The sequence below is a fragment of the Accipiter gentilis genome, chromosome 15 (genome assembly GCF_929443795.1).
Source record: "Accipiter gentilis chromosome 15, bAccGen1.1, whole genome shotgun sequence".
Taxonomy (NCBI): domain Eukaryota; kingdom Metazoa; phylum Chordata; class Aves; order Accipitriformes; family Accipitridae; genus Astur; species Astur gentilis.
This window is the reverse complement of record NC_064894.1, coordinates 20,092,222-20,109,069: the sequence shown is the minus strand read 5'-3', so window position 1 is coordinate 20,109,069 and position 16,848 is coordinate 20,092,222. Positions and strand designations below refer to the sequence as shown.

General features: G+C 39.3%; 1 protein-coding gene across 4 annotated transcripts in view; it reads left to right on the top strand.

Annotated features, from left to right (window-relative positions):
- Nucleotides 1-11,974, top strand: part of BVES (blood vessel epicardial substance) — a 31,317-nt gene extending 19,343 nt beyond the window's left edge. The window contains exons 7-9 of one of the 4 annotated variants that reach the window (XR_007508218.1): nucleotides 2,794-2,935; nucleotides 6,378-8,278; nucleotides 10,402-10,422. Coding sequence is in view for 2 of the 4 variants with exons in the window: in XM_049818077.1 (XP_049674034.1) it covers nucleotides 2,794-2,935; nucleotides 10,402-10,526 (267 nt within the window). In the remaining 2 variants the exon portion in view is untranslated. Of the gene's footprint in view, nucleotides 1-2,793; nucleotides 2,936-4,428; nucleotides 8,279-10,401 lie in introns of all 4 variants that reach the window. The other 3 variants (XR_007508219.1, XM_049818078.1, XM_049818077.1) reach the window with 3 other exon arrangements.
- The last annotated feature ends 4,874 nt before the right edge of the window (nucleotides 11,975-16,848 follow it).

The following is a 16,848-nucleotide window of genomic DNA, read 5'->3' as shown; positions in this document are numbered from 1 at the left end:
AATAATTTCAACATGTGTTTCAGGGTTGCAAGTAGAAAAAAAAAAGAACATTAGGTTGATACAATGTAGTTAGTGGAAGGAGGCATGAAATTACATATAAAATATAAATAAATATAAAATATTCAGTGGTCTGAATATAACTTCTTTGCATGTAGAGGGAGTGTGTTTTAGGTGTCACAGCAAGTGGTCTGGGTGTAGTCATGGATATATTGATTATCTTGTTGTAATTTCATTTTGTCTCCTTACTTAGTTACATGGCTTTTCAAGATTTGGACTGTAACTTGGCTGCTGGTGGGTTTTTTTATTATTTATGTAGTGGCTGTAGGGTTCTCATATATAATTTATTTGAAGAACTTTCACCATCATTTATGAAAAGCTTTATAATGTTATAATACAGTATTTTCATATTCTGTCTGTATTTATTTAACTCACTAACTCAGAGCAAAAATCTTTTTCATCAGATTGCCCATGAATATCTCGTATATAGGTTAAATAGTTACTTCTGCAAAGTTGTGAATATACTAGAAAATGATCCAGAAGGAATGACTGCAACTATACAATGGATTTCAACAGGCTAAACTTGTAATGTCTTTATGGCTAATTAGGCATTGTAAGTTTTCTCAATTTTGTATTGGCTATAGAAAGAGAAAAGAAAGAATTGCTGGAGAAACAATTTAACAGCAATAAAGCACTTGCTTATTCTGCCTTCTGGTCAATGAAATAGAGGATTACACTGTCCTGTAATGAGATCCTCAAAACTATTTCAGATCACTGTTTTCATCTTACTAATGCAGTGAGATAAAAATGATCTAGCAGGAATGTACCATCTATAAAATACATCTTAAAAATTATGTGATTTAAGCTCCTTTAAAAAAAAAATCCAAACCAAAAAAGAATTACAGGCGAGTCTTCTGTATTAAAACCCACATCTACATAGACAGTGAGTTATTTCTGGAGTATGGCAACCGAAAGGAACGTGTAGTGACATGCCTCCTGTGTGTGCATTCAGACTGCCTCTCCTAGGAGACTGCTGTTGTCCACACTCCTTCTCACCTTGCCCTTTTTCCCCTCTTTTTTCCTCTTTCTTCTTTTTTCTCTCTTTTTTTTTCTGTTTTCCTTTTTCCTCTTTTCTCTTGTCTATTTTATTTTCCTTTTTTCTTTCCTTTTTCCTTCCCTCATTTTCTTTTTTTTAGACATGGATGACAGCATTAGGGTGTCATGCCTAGTATACAGAGTCATCTGCAACAAACTTGTGCTGCTGACTTCTGGCACTGTAGAGCTTCAACACTAGTATAAATATTTACTGAAATGGAAGTATGATGAAGTACTCATTGTAATGTTGTAATTGGTTGGTTTTAAGTGAAAGGTCCTTATCATACCTTTTACATATTAAAAACCCCCACCAAGCTTTGACCCTCTGTTGACTTAACATCTGCACACTTTAACTTCAGTTTGTACCAACTCTTTATTTTTAGTGACAATAGTCACATGAATTTAAAATTATTGTAACTTTTATCACAGTAACTTTTGAAAATGTACGTTATAAAAATTAAGAGTGAGCAATTGGGAGATTTTGGAGTTCCTTTTTATTCTTCCTCAAATGCAAATCCTGTTGCACAAGCCCTTCCTACAAAACACAGGACAAGAAATGTCTATCAAGTAAATTCTCTTTCATTTCCCCATTGCCAGCACCATACGGGCATGTCACTTCTCACAGGCTTCATTGTCAACTATATACATTATCGGTGTCTTTAATGCATTTTAGCTGGAGACAATCTCAGAAAATTTTGTAGTTGACTTCTGTACACAGGGGATGTACAAGAGGACAACTAAAACAAATTCAGTATAGATTATTCATAGTGAAGATGATAGTAAGATAAGAATATCAATTCATTGCATATTGGAGAGCAGAAAAGTATCTATTTATTTGTAAGGAACCTTGTGATTTTCTCCTACGTGAGGAGATTTTTCACTACTGTTGGGAAAATAGTCATTCCTCTCCACATGAAATAGGATGCTAATTCCTGACTTTTAAAGTTCAGTAAAATGGAGTTATCCATTACTCTTTTGTCATTGGTAACTACCTTTCAGATACACCTAAAATAGCATTCTGACTTGCAGTAATACCTAACAAGGAACAATGTATGGTTTGATATAAATACTATAGCACAAAGGCTTTTCAGGAAGACTACTCAAAGCAAATGAAAGCTGCTAAGACCATTTGACAGGCAGAGGATAATGTTCATGTGATGCATTTAATCTGCCTTCAGTAAAATCAAGGGCCAAATGATCATCTACTACGAATGAATGACATTCACTGTTTTCTAACGTGATGAAATGAAAAGCCAGGAAAATGAACATGTTTCTGTTAAGATATAAATTGCTAAACTCTGTATAACATACTGTCTTGTTTAGCAAGGGGCACCAGGCTTATCATAAAGGCTGTATTTAATTGCAGAGCATCATACCTGAATAATGAATTACCAAATAATAAATATTAACCTTTCTGTAGGAAAATATACGAAAAATCCAGTGCAAAACAAAATTAAAATTGAATAATTAATCTAAGGTTTCATGCTTGTCAATGTTCTAATTCCAATATATTACTGTCATCTTCTATTTTCATTTAAATCAATTCACACTGCATGGAATCTTCTGCTCTAACCAGTTTCTTGATTCATGAATAGTCATAGCTGAGACCAGAGCACCTACTACAGAAGGGATAGTTTTTTCCATTTTTATTTTAATTTACTTGATACCTTTTTTAAAATAATAATTATTATTCCTTTTTAGGCTTCAAAAAAGATTGATCGACAGCCTAGTCTTTGCTCACAGCTCTCTGTGATGCAGATGAGAAACAGTATAGCCAGTACCAGTGACAGTGAGGATGGTTTGCAGATGTTTCTTCGCGGGACTTCCTCTGCATCCTCTCTTCGTGAGTGCTCAAAATAGTTCATGCCAGTTTTGAACACAGCTTGGTTGATCATAAGAGGTGATTGTAGAACTCCTGTTGTCTTCAGTGGGAGCAGACTGTAGCTTTTTGGATGCTACTGCACGTTGACTAAGTGGAGGGACCTAACTGTAGGGAATTTGTAAGATACATAAGGCTTTGTATGCTAGCTGAAGCTATCTCATGTAGATACTGGCAAAACCCCAGCATGTATTGTGATAATTTTTGGCATAATGTGAATTTTTGGCATAATGTGTAGGCATAATATGGAATGTTTATAGCAATGGGGCAAAACTGTGAATGTACAATGCCTGTCACAGTATCTCCTTTGGTCTGTGACTGGTGCTTGTAGAAATGAAAAACCTAAACAAAACTTCTTCCGTCAGCAACTTGGTGCTCTGCATTTCCTCCTGAGATAGTTGCATTGGCAGGGTTTGGAGAAATGTGGTGTACAACCAATATTTTGATGCCACCTGGAAAATCTCCAAATATCCTGTCAGGCTTTCCTCCCTTGTTCTTTGTATGATAGGAGTATTAGAGAACAGATGAGATGAAATGAGGGAAGAAACCACGTCTGACCTTTTTGCTTCTATTCTTGGAATTTATTCCTTTATAAAACCTTCCAAATGATTCTTTCTAGGCTATTGTTATTTTTTACTTTTAATTTTCCTGAATCTTAATTTCAACAGTAGCCTGAACTCTGAAAGCAGCTTTTGAACAAAAAAAAACCAGAAGATGCTCAATTTTCTCATTTGACATAAGCTGTTAATTTAATGGAATTTAAAAGCATCGTATAGGATTATTTATTTTTATTTGGGGAAACATTATGCTGCTTTAGCGATTAGAATTCAAACATATGAGGAAAAAAATTCACTGCCAGTTACTTATTATGGTTAAACTCTCTGCTAAGAAGAGAAAGTGATTGAAGTATTTGCAATTTCCCGTTTAATTATCTGTTCTGTATTGTGTTCCTCACAGTTCTCATCCAGGAACTCCTTCAGACTTGGAGGGCCTATCTGTTTTCAGTCCTTAACATTGGTATAGTCTGCATGCTCAGATAGATGGAAGCAAAAACTCTGCTAGTGTTTCACCCTACTACAATGTTGAGGATTACAGCTGGGATAAAGTTTGATGAAAATTCCAGTGTTATTTTCTTTATTTCTCCTCTGTTCCCTGAAAGGACATTTAAAATCGCAGCACAGTTGAAGTTGGAAGGAACTTGTGGAGATCGTCTAGTCCAACCCCATGTTCAAAGCAGGGTCAGCTAGAGCAGGTTACTCAGGGCCATGTCCAGTCAAGCTTTGAATATTTCCAAGGTGGAAGATTTCACAGCCACTCTGGGCAACCTGTTCCAGGGCCTTACCACCCTCACGGTGAAGAAGGTTTCCCTTATTGTAACTCGTGACTGTTGTCCTTTGTTCCGTAGTGCATGCCTCCGAGAAGAGTCTGGCTCTGTCTTCTTTATACCCTTCCATTAGGTAGCTGAAGACAACAGTAACATCCCCTGAGAAGCTTCTGTCCATAAGGCTGAATACACCCAGTTCTTGCATCCTCTCCGTGTACATCATGTGCTCCGGCCCCTGACCGTCTTGGTTGCTCTCCACTGCACTCGCTCCAGTATGTCCGTGTCTTTCTTGTACAGGGAAGCCCCAAACTGGACACAGCACTCCAGATCGTGTCCCACAAGTGCCATATAGAGGGGATTAATCTCTTTCATTGACCTGCTGGCTATGCTCTTGCTAATATGGCCCAATATATGCTGCTAATATGGCCTGACACATGGATGGCCCTCTTCACTGCAGGGGCACTCTGCTGATTCATATTCCATTTTGTGTCCACCAGAACCCCCAGGCCTGTTTCTGCAAAGCTGCTTTCCAACCAGTTGATGCCCAGGCTGTACTGCTATGTAGGTTTGTCGTGTCCTAGGTGCAGAAATTTGCCTTTGTTGAACTTCATGTGGTTTCTGTCACTTCTTTTCTTCAGCCTCTGAAGGCCCGTTCTGACTAGCTGCCTTTTACCCTCTGGCCTATCAACAATTTCCCTCACTACTTGGCTGTTGTCTGTGAACTTGGTGGGCGTACACTCCATCCCATCATCCAGGTCATTAATATATTGAATGTTATAGGCCTTATTATTGGCCCTCAAGGGATGCTGCTGCTAACCAACTGCCAGCTGGGTTTTGTACTGCTGTTCACCACCCTGTGAACTCAGCAGTCCAGCAATTTTTTTACCCAAGCTGTAGTCCATGTATCTAGTCCATTTCTCACCTATTTGGCTAGAATGATTCTATGGCAGGCTGTGGAGGGCCATGCTACAGTCCAGGTAAACCACATCCACTGTGCTCACTCCATCCACAGAGCCTGTCATCTCACCACAGAAGGTGGTCAGACTGGTCAGACACAATCTGCCCATGGTACATCCATGCTGGCTGTTCCCAGTCACCTTCCTGTCTTTCATGTGCTTGGACATGGCTTCCAGAAAGACTGGCTCCATAATCTTCCTGGGGACTGAGGTTAGGCTGATACGCCAATAGTTCCCTGGATGCTCCTCCTTGCCCTTCTTGAAAATGGCCATGACGTTTGCCTTTTTTTCTCTCCCCTGACTGCCATGACCTTTCCAAGATGATAGAGAGAGGTCTTGCAATTGCATCAGCCGACACTCAACACCCTTGGATGCAGCCCATGTGATTCCAGAGTGTTGTGTTTGCCCTGTTGACTTAAGTGGTCCCTAACTCAGTCTGTCTTTCCTCTAAGTCAAGTAAGTATTGCTCTCCCAGTCTCTACCAGTAGACTCAGAACTGAGAGGCGTCAAGACAAACCTGTAAAGTAAAAACTGAAGCAAAAAAGGTATTGAATATCTCAGCCTTTTCCATGTCCGTAGGTCCTGTGCCCTGCTGAGCCATGGCCTCTGGGCCTGTTCTTCCTTTTGTTGCCAGTGTATTTGTAGAAGTCCTTCTTGTTGCCCTTCACTATATCCAGATCCAGCTGAGCTTTGGCTTTCCTAATTCCATCCCTGCATGCTTGGGCCATGTTTCTGTATTCCCCCCAAGCAGCTCATCCATGCTTCCACTTCATGTGTGTGTGTTTGAGCTCTTTCAGGACTTTCCTGTTCATTTATGCCAGCCTTCTACCATGCTTGCTCAACTTTCTGTACACTGGAATGGACTGTCCTTGTGTTTTGAGGAAGGTGTCCTTGAAGATCAGCCATCTGTCCTCAGGTCCCTTTGCCCTTGCAGACCATGTGCCATGGGTTCCTGACAAGTAGATCCCTGAACAAGCCACAGTCCCTTGTCCTCAGGTCCAGGGTTGTAACTCTACTATTTGTCTTGCACACTTCTCAATATCTTAAACTCCACCAGCTCCTGGACGCTGCAGCCAAAGTTACCATCAGCCTTCAGCTCCCTGATGAGTTCTTCCTTGTTCATCAGTGACAGGTCCAGCAGAGCACCTCTCCTAGTCAGCTCATCGATTGCTTCTGTGAAGAAATGATCTGGTACACTCTGCAGAATTCTCCTGGACTGCTTGCACTCAGCCCTGTTGCCTTTCCACCAGATACCGGGCTGGTTAAAGTTCCCCACGAGTACCAAGGCCTGCGATCGTGAGGCTTCATCGAGTTGTCTAAAGAAGGCTTCCATCTACATGCTCTTGATCGGGCAGCCTGTAGCAGTTACCTGCCATGAAGTTTCCTGTGTTGGTCTGTTCTCTCACCTTAACCCATAAGCTCTCGACTGGCTTTTCACCTGTTCCACGGCAAAGCTCCATGAAATTGAAGCCACTCCTTTGCATAGAGCACCCTTGGACAAAGTTGCACACTCAGAAGCCTGAAAGAAATTGTAAAAATGTGTTTCTGCAATCAGCTAGAATTAAAATTCTCTTTCAGGCTTAGCAGCAGAACACTGAGACCAGTATTTCAGCTTTGGGAGTAATCTAAATGCATGACATGTTCAGCTGTAATGACATTAATCCCTAAGATGCATCCATGCTTCGCACATACTTGATAAATACACTTTCCTCTGTTGTACTTTTCCTTGGTTTGTGTACCATATTTTCAGGTGTGTGGGGTGTACTTTCCCCAAAAGAGGGGTTTAAATGTCTTTTATGTTCCAAAATTGCTCAGTCCAACAGCAGTTGGTGAAGCTTATAGTGCTACTACCCCACTGGAAACAGTAGGTGTGGCAGCAGCCTCCCGAGCCCAATACTTCCCTCACTTCTGGGGAGGCAGAGGGGTTACCCGTACAGCAGTCTATCATATACCTCGGGTAATACTGTCCTTTATTCCTTCTGTGCATTTTAATGTGAAATTATTGACTTCTGTAGAAGACTGATAAAAATTCTTGATGAAAGGTTACCTATCTCACTAAACTGTAATGCTTCAATCTTTCTTCTTGCCAAAATAGCTTGTTAGTTATTCCTGGGTACTGTCATTGCCAATGACGGGTTTGCTACCGAGGTGAGCTCTGCTTAAAGATTTATATTCAATTTGGATTGTGGCCATGTATGCACTTTTTTTCAGATCACAGGGAAAAGTGAACAAAAACCCCTGCCATTTGTCTTCCCACTTGTTGTGTTTTCAAAAACTTTCTCCTGGGTGCCCTCAGTGCAACAGTCAGGTTTTGTGGGTTTTTTTGGTCTGTTTTTTAAGTTTCAGTATGAGGTACATACTGAGGCATACTGTCCCAGTGCTGTTCCCCTGGATCCTCCTTCTGCAATCATGCATTCGTTTATTTAAACAAACACACAAAAACCACCCCCAAAACTCCAGAAGATTTAGTGAGGAACATATGGAAATGACAAACTTTTAAATTTTTTTTAATTGGAAGGAGAAATTAGTAAGAGAAACTTATCTGTACAGGAGCTCTACAGGAATACTGTCTTGTCGTTGCTAGGTGAACAATTGTTCTGTGGACAAAAGCTTCCCGTTACAAATAAGATACTTGACTACAACACAAATAAGTTTTATTCTCCTAATTTCCATATTCTTGAAAAATTGAGCATTTGTATTTTTGTATAATCTAAACTTTTAAAATGATGCTTTTATCTGTGCTACAAACAATAAGCTTTGAGTCATTTTCTTAAGACATTGATATAAAGCTTTTTTCAAAGTGTTTAGTAGTGAAAGAGTGGAAAATACTAATTAGAGGGCCCCAAACTACACTTACTAACAAAACTGTGTTTTGAATTTAATTAACGAAGAAACCCAACTAACTGTTTGCTTTTATGTTAAGGAAATAACCAACAAGAGTTCTATAATGCTTACGGAGTGAGTCGTTTGCAGCATGATGTTTTCTGTTGATAACATCACATTAACTCAGCAAGCATCCTCAAAAAGGTATTAAAGTGGGGTTTGTTTATGACATGGTACTTGTGCTTGACATCCATGATCCATCTGTATGTAATTTATTAGTAAATGAAGTCGATGCATCTCTTTTTCCAAAATTTGAGTTAAGCAGAAATAGTTCAACCTGATTACAAGGGTAGCTTCACCTAACTTTCAGTCTTTTAGAAAACATTTTGGTATTAGTTTCGATTCAATAATTCTACTGCTTGATAGTCATTCATATACTTAGTGATACAGTCTCTTTTTCTATGCTGCTTGGTTTAGATCAGTCAGATTTGCTGGTCTATGAATCTGTATTTGCAGACTTCTAAGCTAAGCAGGAATGTAGAAAAGGTTTGATTTGGTAATCCTTTTATTGGTATTATCTCACTATGTGTGCTCCCTATGTTATACCCAGCTTGTGGTTAAAAGCAGGATTGGGTTTCATGGGAAGTGCCATTTTAATAGGCATTTAAGCTTAGGTCCTCAAGAGAGTGCATCAGAGTGATGTATGGAAGGCCCAGGTTCAGGATCAGACTGTCTCTTCAACAACTGTCCAACGCTGGATTGAGGCATCAATAGACAAGGGGGTTGTACTTGGAGAAAATAAGGGCACGTCTTTGAACCAAACAACCTGACAGTGTTAGACCCAATATTGGATCTTGTTCAACAGACTTATGGCTTTTTTCTTCTGATTTCTGGAGAGAACTAAGCACTTTTTTGTTAAAAAGAGAACCGGTCTAAAAATGGTTATAAACTAGTGATAAAGTAAAAAAGAACTGCTTAACAATTCCAGTATTTTAAAATGTGTGCAAATAACCTTTATCATTGTAGTTTTTGAATGGTAAAAGAAAATACTAATACATTTTTAACATAAAATATTCTAAAAAGCTAATTCTGAATAGTGTTTGTGTGAATGTGACTTAAAAATGCAGTAATGTGATAACCTGCTGGTCTTGCCTGTAGCTAGTATTTTGTTCTCTGTGTGTAACATATGTAGCACAAAGGAGTCCATCTACATAAGTAGGCTTCCTTAGCAGAGCACTTTACTGTATATCTAATAAACTTTTTTTAAAGTAGTAAGAATGGCCTTGCAATAACAGTTATGTTATGGCTGTCGGTGTTTTTTTCAAGAAAATTTGAATTTTTAGCTTGTATACAGACTATCTGTCAGACAGGACCGCTACCTCTTGCTCTTTTCTTCTGAAATGGTATTTCAAAGATTTCCCTAGTCTTTTTGGTCATCATATGCTAGATGTTTGCAACCTTGTACCATTGTGGTGGTTTAACTCTAGAAGAGGGTACTGAGAGAAAAACTGTCCAAGTGCAGAAGCAATTTCAGAGTGAACAATGGGAAATAAACCTGTTTGGCTGATGTCAAAGGAGCTCTCTGGTTTAACCCTCATGCTGAAAATTTAGCTACAGTAGAGGTAGTTTGCAGTGGTAACTTGCACAAAAACTCCATTTAATGTCTTACCAACGATGGTCATTGTGTGCGCTCCACTCTGGCAAGCTTTATGAGGCACCGCTTTTCTGAAAGACTGTCTTAGAGCAACCAAGTCACTGTCAGTCAAAAGTTATGTGTCTTTCACCTGTTAGTCTTGTTTTCTCTGTGGTTGTTTATGGGGGTATTATATTTTCCATACGTTTTACATTATCTTGCTTTTAAGGCAGTTAGGGCTGTGATCAGGTACCTACCTGAGGTTTTGCCCAGTACACTGAGGGATTTTTTTTCACGGCTGAGGCAAACATAAATACCTTTTGTACTTAGGGCAGTCATTCACATCATCGTTTGTGGAGAAGAATTAGTGGGTGAGTGCAACGGTGAGAAAACGATGGCCAGAGACACAGCGCTGGGCACCTCGTGCAGTCAGAATTTGGGGAGACTACTGTGCCTGTGGCCAGCCGCAGGGTTTGAACCTCAGAGGCGCTGCTGGTTCGCAGCAGCATGGCTGTCCCACGTCTAGAATTTCCTGATGCCTGTGGCCGAATAACAAAGAAACCTTCACTTATAAAATCCTCTCACGAGGCAACTAGGACAGGATCATCAGACTGTGTACGTTTTGTCACAAATAGGTGTATGCAGCAGGTATGTGTCGTTAAATTAATTGGTAATTTCTTTGTAACTGTGGCAGGCCCAGGCCGGACGTCTCCCTACCTGAGAACTTCGGCAAAAATGAAGCCGATAGAAGAAAGTGTTGAAGATGACGTCTTTGAAGCACCATCCGCCGACAAGCTTGAACTCCAGCGGCTGCCTTGAGCAGATGTGTCCTCGGGCATATCGGGGCTTGCACAAAGCTCCGGTGCAAGAGGGAGAAGCTGAATTTGGGAGGAATCTGACAGCTAAAACCACCTCTCTGTGTTTGAATTTACCACAGCATATGTCAGTGGCTTCTAGATGGAAATGTCAGATTTTATTTTACTTCTAATTAAAATAAATAAAAACTTGTATGGGTTTTATTTTTGTTTTCTGGACAAAATTCTGGGTGGTTGCTTTATTTCAGCTTTGACTCTTGCATCATAAATGTAGTGTGAAGTGACTGACTAGCCTGAAATTTCTAGAGACTTACTCAGTGGAGAATATCCCCAGTTTCATTTCCGTAAGTTTCTTAGAGACCTGTATCTTGGTGTTTTTCAGTGGGAGATTTTGAAACTATGTTTCCAAAGCTATGTACTGTAATTGTTGTGAGAGTCTCCTGAAATAGTACACACACTGTTCTGCACCTTTTGGTAGGTATTTGCCTCTTATTCTGGCATTTCCCAACCTGACTGCTTGACTCTACAATTGTAATGATGACTTCAATTTTAATTTTTCTTGGCCAAATATTTAAATTTAATGTTGCCTTTCCAACCTTAACTTTTTCTACTTTAGGTAACTGTATTACACTGAAGTCTATGCTTTTCCTTCGTCTTATGCATGGACTGATTGAGCTGTTCTGGATTAACCTTTCCACACAGCAATATGTGAGGTACAAATAACACTTGATATAGGAAATTCAGTTCAAACCTCAAAACTGGGTAGCTGCAAGTACAGTAAAAGTTTCATAATGGGAGGCGTTGGGAAGCCTTTATAAGAGGCACTTGTAGCAGTCCTGTCTGTGGTATGTGGAGACATGTAGATGGTAGCTGTACTTCTGTGCTTTGACAGTGCTTGAAATTTGTTACGCAACAAATAGTATATTTTAACAAATCATAACATAAAATAGATAGTATACTATTTATTGACTTGGATAAAACTCCACTACATACAATAATAGAAGTTTGCTGTAAACTCTCAAGCAGAGGTGTCAGAGTCTGGGTTTTGCTGGTTTGTGTCATTCCATTTTATTTCTAAAATTTATCCTGACCAAACATCCTTGAATCGGCCTGCATCTGAGTTATATAACCTACTTATTCCTTCCTCAAAAGCTCATGCAATATCAAAACACGCAGTTAAACGATTGGAAGTTTGACCTGTGTTGTCAGCATTCCTGCTTCTGTGAACTTAATTCCAGTGTTTAATATTCCATCAATATGGCTTGTGGTTCAGTCAGTTTTGCATTATTAAAAATGTTGCACTGAGGTGAGACATACTTACTAATTTGTGTAAATAGATATAAAATATCTTTAAGCCACACATGCAAAAGACAGCATATTTGGCTTCTGTTGGTGTTGATGTAGTTTATCATCTAAATCTGATTTAATGTTATGAAAGTCTTTGTAGGTAAAAAATAGGACGTCCTCTCGCAGCTGTTGTAACTTATGCACAAGTGTTAGTTGGAACAGCTTTCAGAACCACTGGTTTGATAAACCAAAATGATAGGTAGGCTCTCTTGCAAGTCTACTAGGGTACGACTGGGATTCAGCAACTAAAACATAAATGTATATTTAAAATTATACCACATTTTTAGTCACTGACTGTCAAATACTAGCAACTGAACAGATTACACCATGAACAAAAATACAGTAGACAAGAAAACTTAATATATTATAAAAATACGAAACATTCTCCATGCAATAAAATGCATACTAAAGGAGAAATACATATCCTCAGAACTCCAGTGACTGCTTGGTGTAAAGTTGTGAACTTGTTCGAGGTTTTGGATGTCGTGTTTCTTTTAATAAAAGAAGAATATTGCAGAACTTTTCAATAGGATAAATGACAGAAATACAGACTTACTTAGGTTGAGACCTCTGCAGGTCATCTGATCTAGCTTTCTGCTAAAGCAGGGTCAACTTCCAAATGAGTGGAAATACTGTAATGATGGAGACAAAAATACTAACAAGTGCTGTTACAGGAAGATGGCTAGGTGTGAGGATCGTATGTCCAAAATGCTTATCTTCCTTCTGGATTACAACACAGCCAGACTTTATAAATAAACCAATTCTGTGTATTTTTGCAGGTTGTACAAAAGCTGTTCCAAGTAGTTGATCATCAAGCCATGTCAGTAACACGATGGTGAGAGTGTCATGGTGGGTCGACTCACAGATCGGTGGGTGAAGGCTTCCTTGCTTCTGGCAGCAGTGTTAAGCTCTGTGTAAGAAGTGACATTTTACTCCCGTTCCAGAGAAAATGATTCCCTGTGAATAAAACATGTCAGTCAAAAGAAGGATGCTGACACATGATTTTTAGTGGTTAGGACTAAAAAAAAATCATGTAACAAACTCATTTGACCATGCTGAAAATATGCAGAAACCCCTCTCCTTCTCCCTGGATTATAAACAAAAGATCTTTTACACGTAGGGAGCAAGTGCATCATTGGTTCAATGTCTCGGGGCCAGTGGCCATATCTCTCGGGTTGCCTTTTGGCTACTGGGAGAGTAAGAGAGGGAATGGGAATTATTGTACTTATGAGGAGATACAGAGAGCCATGTGCTTGTCCTGATACAATTTTCCCAAACTTCTGCCAGTTTTCAAACTGCTTTAAAGAGGAAAACCAAGCTGGTGGAATAGAGCTCATCCAGTTAGCAATGACCAGAAAACCCAGAGTGAATGAAGTAAAAACAGCTGTTTCCTTTCTTCTTCCCTCTCCAGCAGAATAATTTCTCATGTATTATTATCAATTCAAGCAATATTCAATGCCTGGAGGGATTACCTCTGAACAGAATTTGTCTTTAAAATCAGGGAGGTCCTGCAGGAGCAGAGCTCTGCATACCTGTTGTGTATCCCAGCCTCAGGACCGTAAACTCTTGTCTGCTGTCTGGGAACAAGAACCAAGTCATCTTTACACCTGCAAGCATCACCCATGCTAAGGATACTACAGCAGCAACACTGCAAATACTGATAAATAACTGTGTTAATCTACTGGAAGCAATACGTTTTATTACCTAAAAGTACGTAACTGGAAATTTTAAAATTCCTGATGAATGGGTAAAATTAATAGCAAGTAAGTTTACTTGATAAACGCAACTTGCAAAGTCTGTTTATCTCTGTTCCTGTTGTCTCAAATAGAGTTATTTCTGAGACAACAGAAGTTAAAATAGACTGGCCTGCTTTTCTGTAGTGCATGAGGCATCCCTTTCTATTGCTGTTGCAGAAGGTAAGGAAAAGTATCCTGTAATAATTCAGATTTAAAGGATAGTGTTTGTGTGCCTGAGTAGAGAGACAATGGGCTGTGAACCCATTGTTAACATATATTTTAAAATCATCATGTTCTGTTGGTCATAACTGTAACTACTCAGCAGTTGTGAATTATACTAGCAAATAGTTCTTTTTACTAACCAAAATACCTGGGGGGGGGCGGGGAGGAAGGTCCTTCATCAAAATGTATTTTTTATAACTTTTTTCAAGAATTCTGTGATTTCAGTGCATTTATATAAATATAGTAAAACACATACTGACTGCCATGTTTGTCAGGGAGACTGAATTAAAAGATGTCAATTAGCTCTATCAAGAATTGTCTTAGAGATTCATTTCAGGCTCTGTCCTGCTCCTATAGCAAAGCACTGTTTGTCTCGCTCTTAAATCGGGTGGAATGAACTTCACGTGGAACTGACCCAACGTCTCTTCAGCTGTAACTCAGAGGCATGGGAGCTTGCATACTCCTACCCCAGGAGGTAAATCTGCTTTGAAGAAAGCGTCCAAACCTTGAAAAAATTAGTTTGGGCATTTCGAGAGGATTCAGAAAATCAGCTGTGGCCCAGCGCTTGGGAAATCAGGTATGTAAAAAATGCTCCAGCTGTGGAGCTGGTGAACCTCTAGACCTTGATTAACATAAAGTGAGGTGCTAGTCACTACCTGCATCGCACTTCTACAGACTGAAAACCAGCTGTCAGGTTCTAGCGGATGGATATTTGCAGTAAATAGCAAGCTTAGAACAGGTCAATTCAGTGATCAAAACTATTTCAATAATACGAATGTAGTTTAGATAATCCTGTCTTTTAAATGGTCATTTTATAAACAAGCCCAGTGTATTTAAATTTAAAAAAAAAGTGTTGAACTGGTATGCGAATACTAAATGCTTTGGTTTTTTCCTACACTATTTCCCTTTAAGAAATAAGTGCAACTGAATTATAATCTTTTTACGGAAAATAGGCTACTTTATTTGATATATGCAAAACAAAGATCTAACAAAAGAGGTGCTTCAGTAAAAAAAATGAAAGTAGCAATGGTGATATAGTTAAAAGTCAAAGGCTTGGTTTTTCAGTAAATTTTTGGCATCTAGATAGAGCCTATTGCAAAAGTAGAGACTCGGAAATTATCATCACGTCCAGAAGGCACCAATTTCTTGAGCAACATTGCACATGATAGGCTCTCACAGATACATTCACAAATCATTTGGATGGAATTTCGGGAAGTGAAATTGTAGCGACACATTTTAACCTTATTACTGGAATTACAGCAACAGTTACTTTAATTATTGTTTCAGAAATGTAATCATAGGAAGTACCTGGGAGTAAAATGTTTTTCTGTCTCTCGTGCCATGTTGGTCACAGCTGCTTCTGATTAAAGGGAATGGGTTCTCAGAACCTAAGGGATTAATAAGAGAAGACAAACCATCTTAATTAATTAGCCCTGACATTTAAACTTCCTGAGAGCATGAGGAGGATGAGAGTCATTAGAGAGTGCAGAGAGGCAATACAAAAGCAAAAGTTGCAGGATCATTCAGTATTGATTGCAATATAGTATCTATACTTTTCAATAAAGAGAGCACTGCAGAGTGGCTCCACAATATGGCAAAAGTTGATGGGCTCTTGTTGGGCCATTTAACAGAGCAAACTGCTTTTCAGTTGATAAAGTTATTATGACTACAAGTAGAATAAAGCCTTTTCAGTGAGCTTAAATATTAGCTGAATTTTAGTTCACAAGAATATTTACTTAGCACTTACTGAACATAAATTGTTACAAATCTAAGTAAGTTACAGCCATGCCATGCTGTGCCTGTGTGTTTGCTAAATACCTCTAGAAGCCTGAGAGCTTGCTTTTCCAGAAATCTCTTTAAGACCCGTAAGTCGGAGCTTGAGTAGAAATCAGGGATGGATGCAAGTTGTGTTACAATCTCCAGACACCTACTGTAGCTACCCGATACCTCAAATAAATACTGTCCAGCCACTGCAATTTACTGTACTTGAATTCCTCCTTAACTTTCTCCTGAGGGATTAATATCTGTTACAGCCACATCCTGATTTCCTGCACAGAGTGCTTTTGGGATAACAATTCCCCGTCATCCTTTGTAGCAAAGAACAGATCAAAAGCAATGCCTCTTGACATGCATCCACTTGTATGCTATTCCATCAATACTGTTGTGCTCACTGCTACTCAGTGCTCTTTTCTGTTCCAGAAAACTAAGGAATTTAATAATAGTAAAGATACCGTCTGCCAAAATACTGTGAAGAAATATGGATCTTCTAAGCTTTTAAATTCTGAAGAAAGTATGCTTTTCTTCAATGTTTTTAAAAGCAATTTCCCTGAACACACCACCCTCTGGAGTTTTATTTTGTGCTTTTTTTTATTGCTCAGTGTACTTGGGCTTCTCTCCAAATGATGTAAAACACACAGCAGCAGGCAAGATGGCTTATGGTGAAGGGATGAAACAAAACTGATAGTATATAAAATGCTCTAACACAATGAAAACACATTTCTGTTCTTAATCCATTCATGTGGAGGTGACTTAAGATGACAGGATTGTCTAGATAGAAGTAAAAGAAAACCTGGGCAGCTATCTGATTGCAGTTGCTCAGACTGGGCAGGTTCATTTACTGCAGAGGTTCATGTAAATGGCAAAAGGGTGAGAACCAGCCCTAATGCAGGTGTTGCTAAACAAAATAATCCCCCCCCCCCCTTTACTAACTTGTGTTTGCTACACAAAAAAATCACTATAGTTTCAGAACATGGATTTCTATTTCTAGTAGGCCCTCAGCTGCCAACCTGACCTGCTTGCTGGGGGCTGAGCTCTAGGACACTGGGGAGAGTCTGCCAAGGCAGACAGGTCCCATGTCCCTCTTGTAATGAGGAGCCCGGACCTGGGCACAGTAGTCCACGTGTGGCCTCAGCAGTGCTGAATGGAGGGGAAGGATCGCCTCCCTCAACCTGCTGGCAATGGGTTCCTGAGTGGAAGAAAGCAAATGTCAGTCCTATCTACAAGAAGGAGGACCTGAGGAAC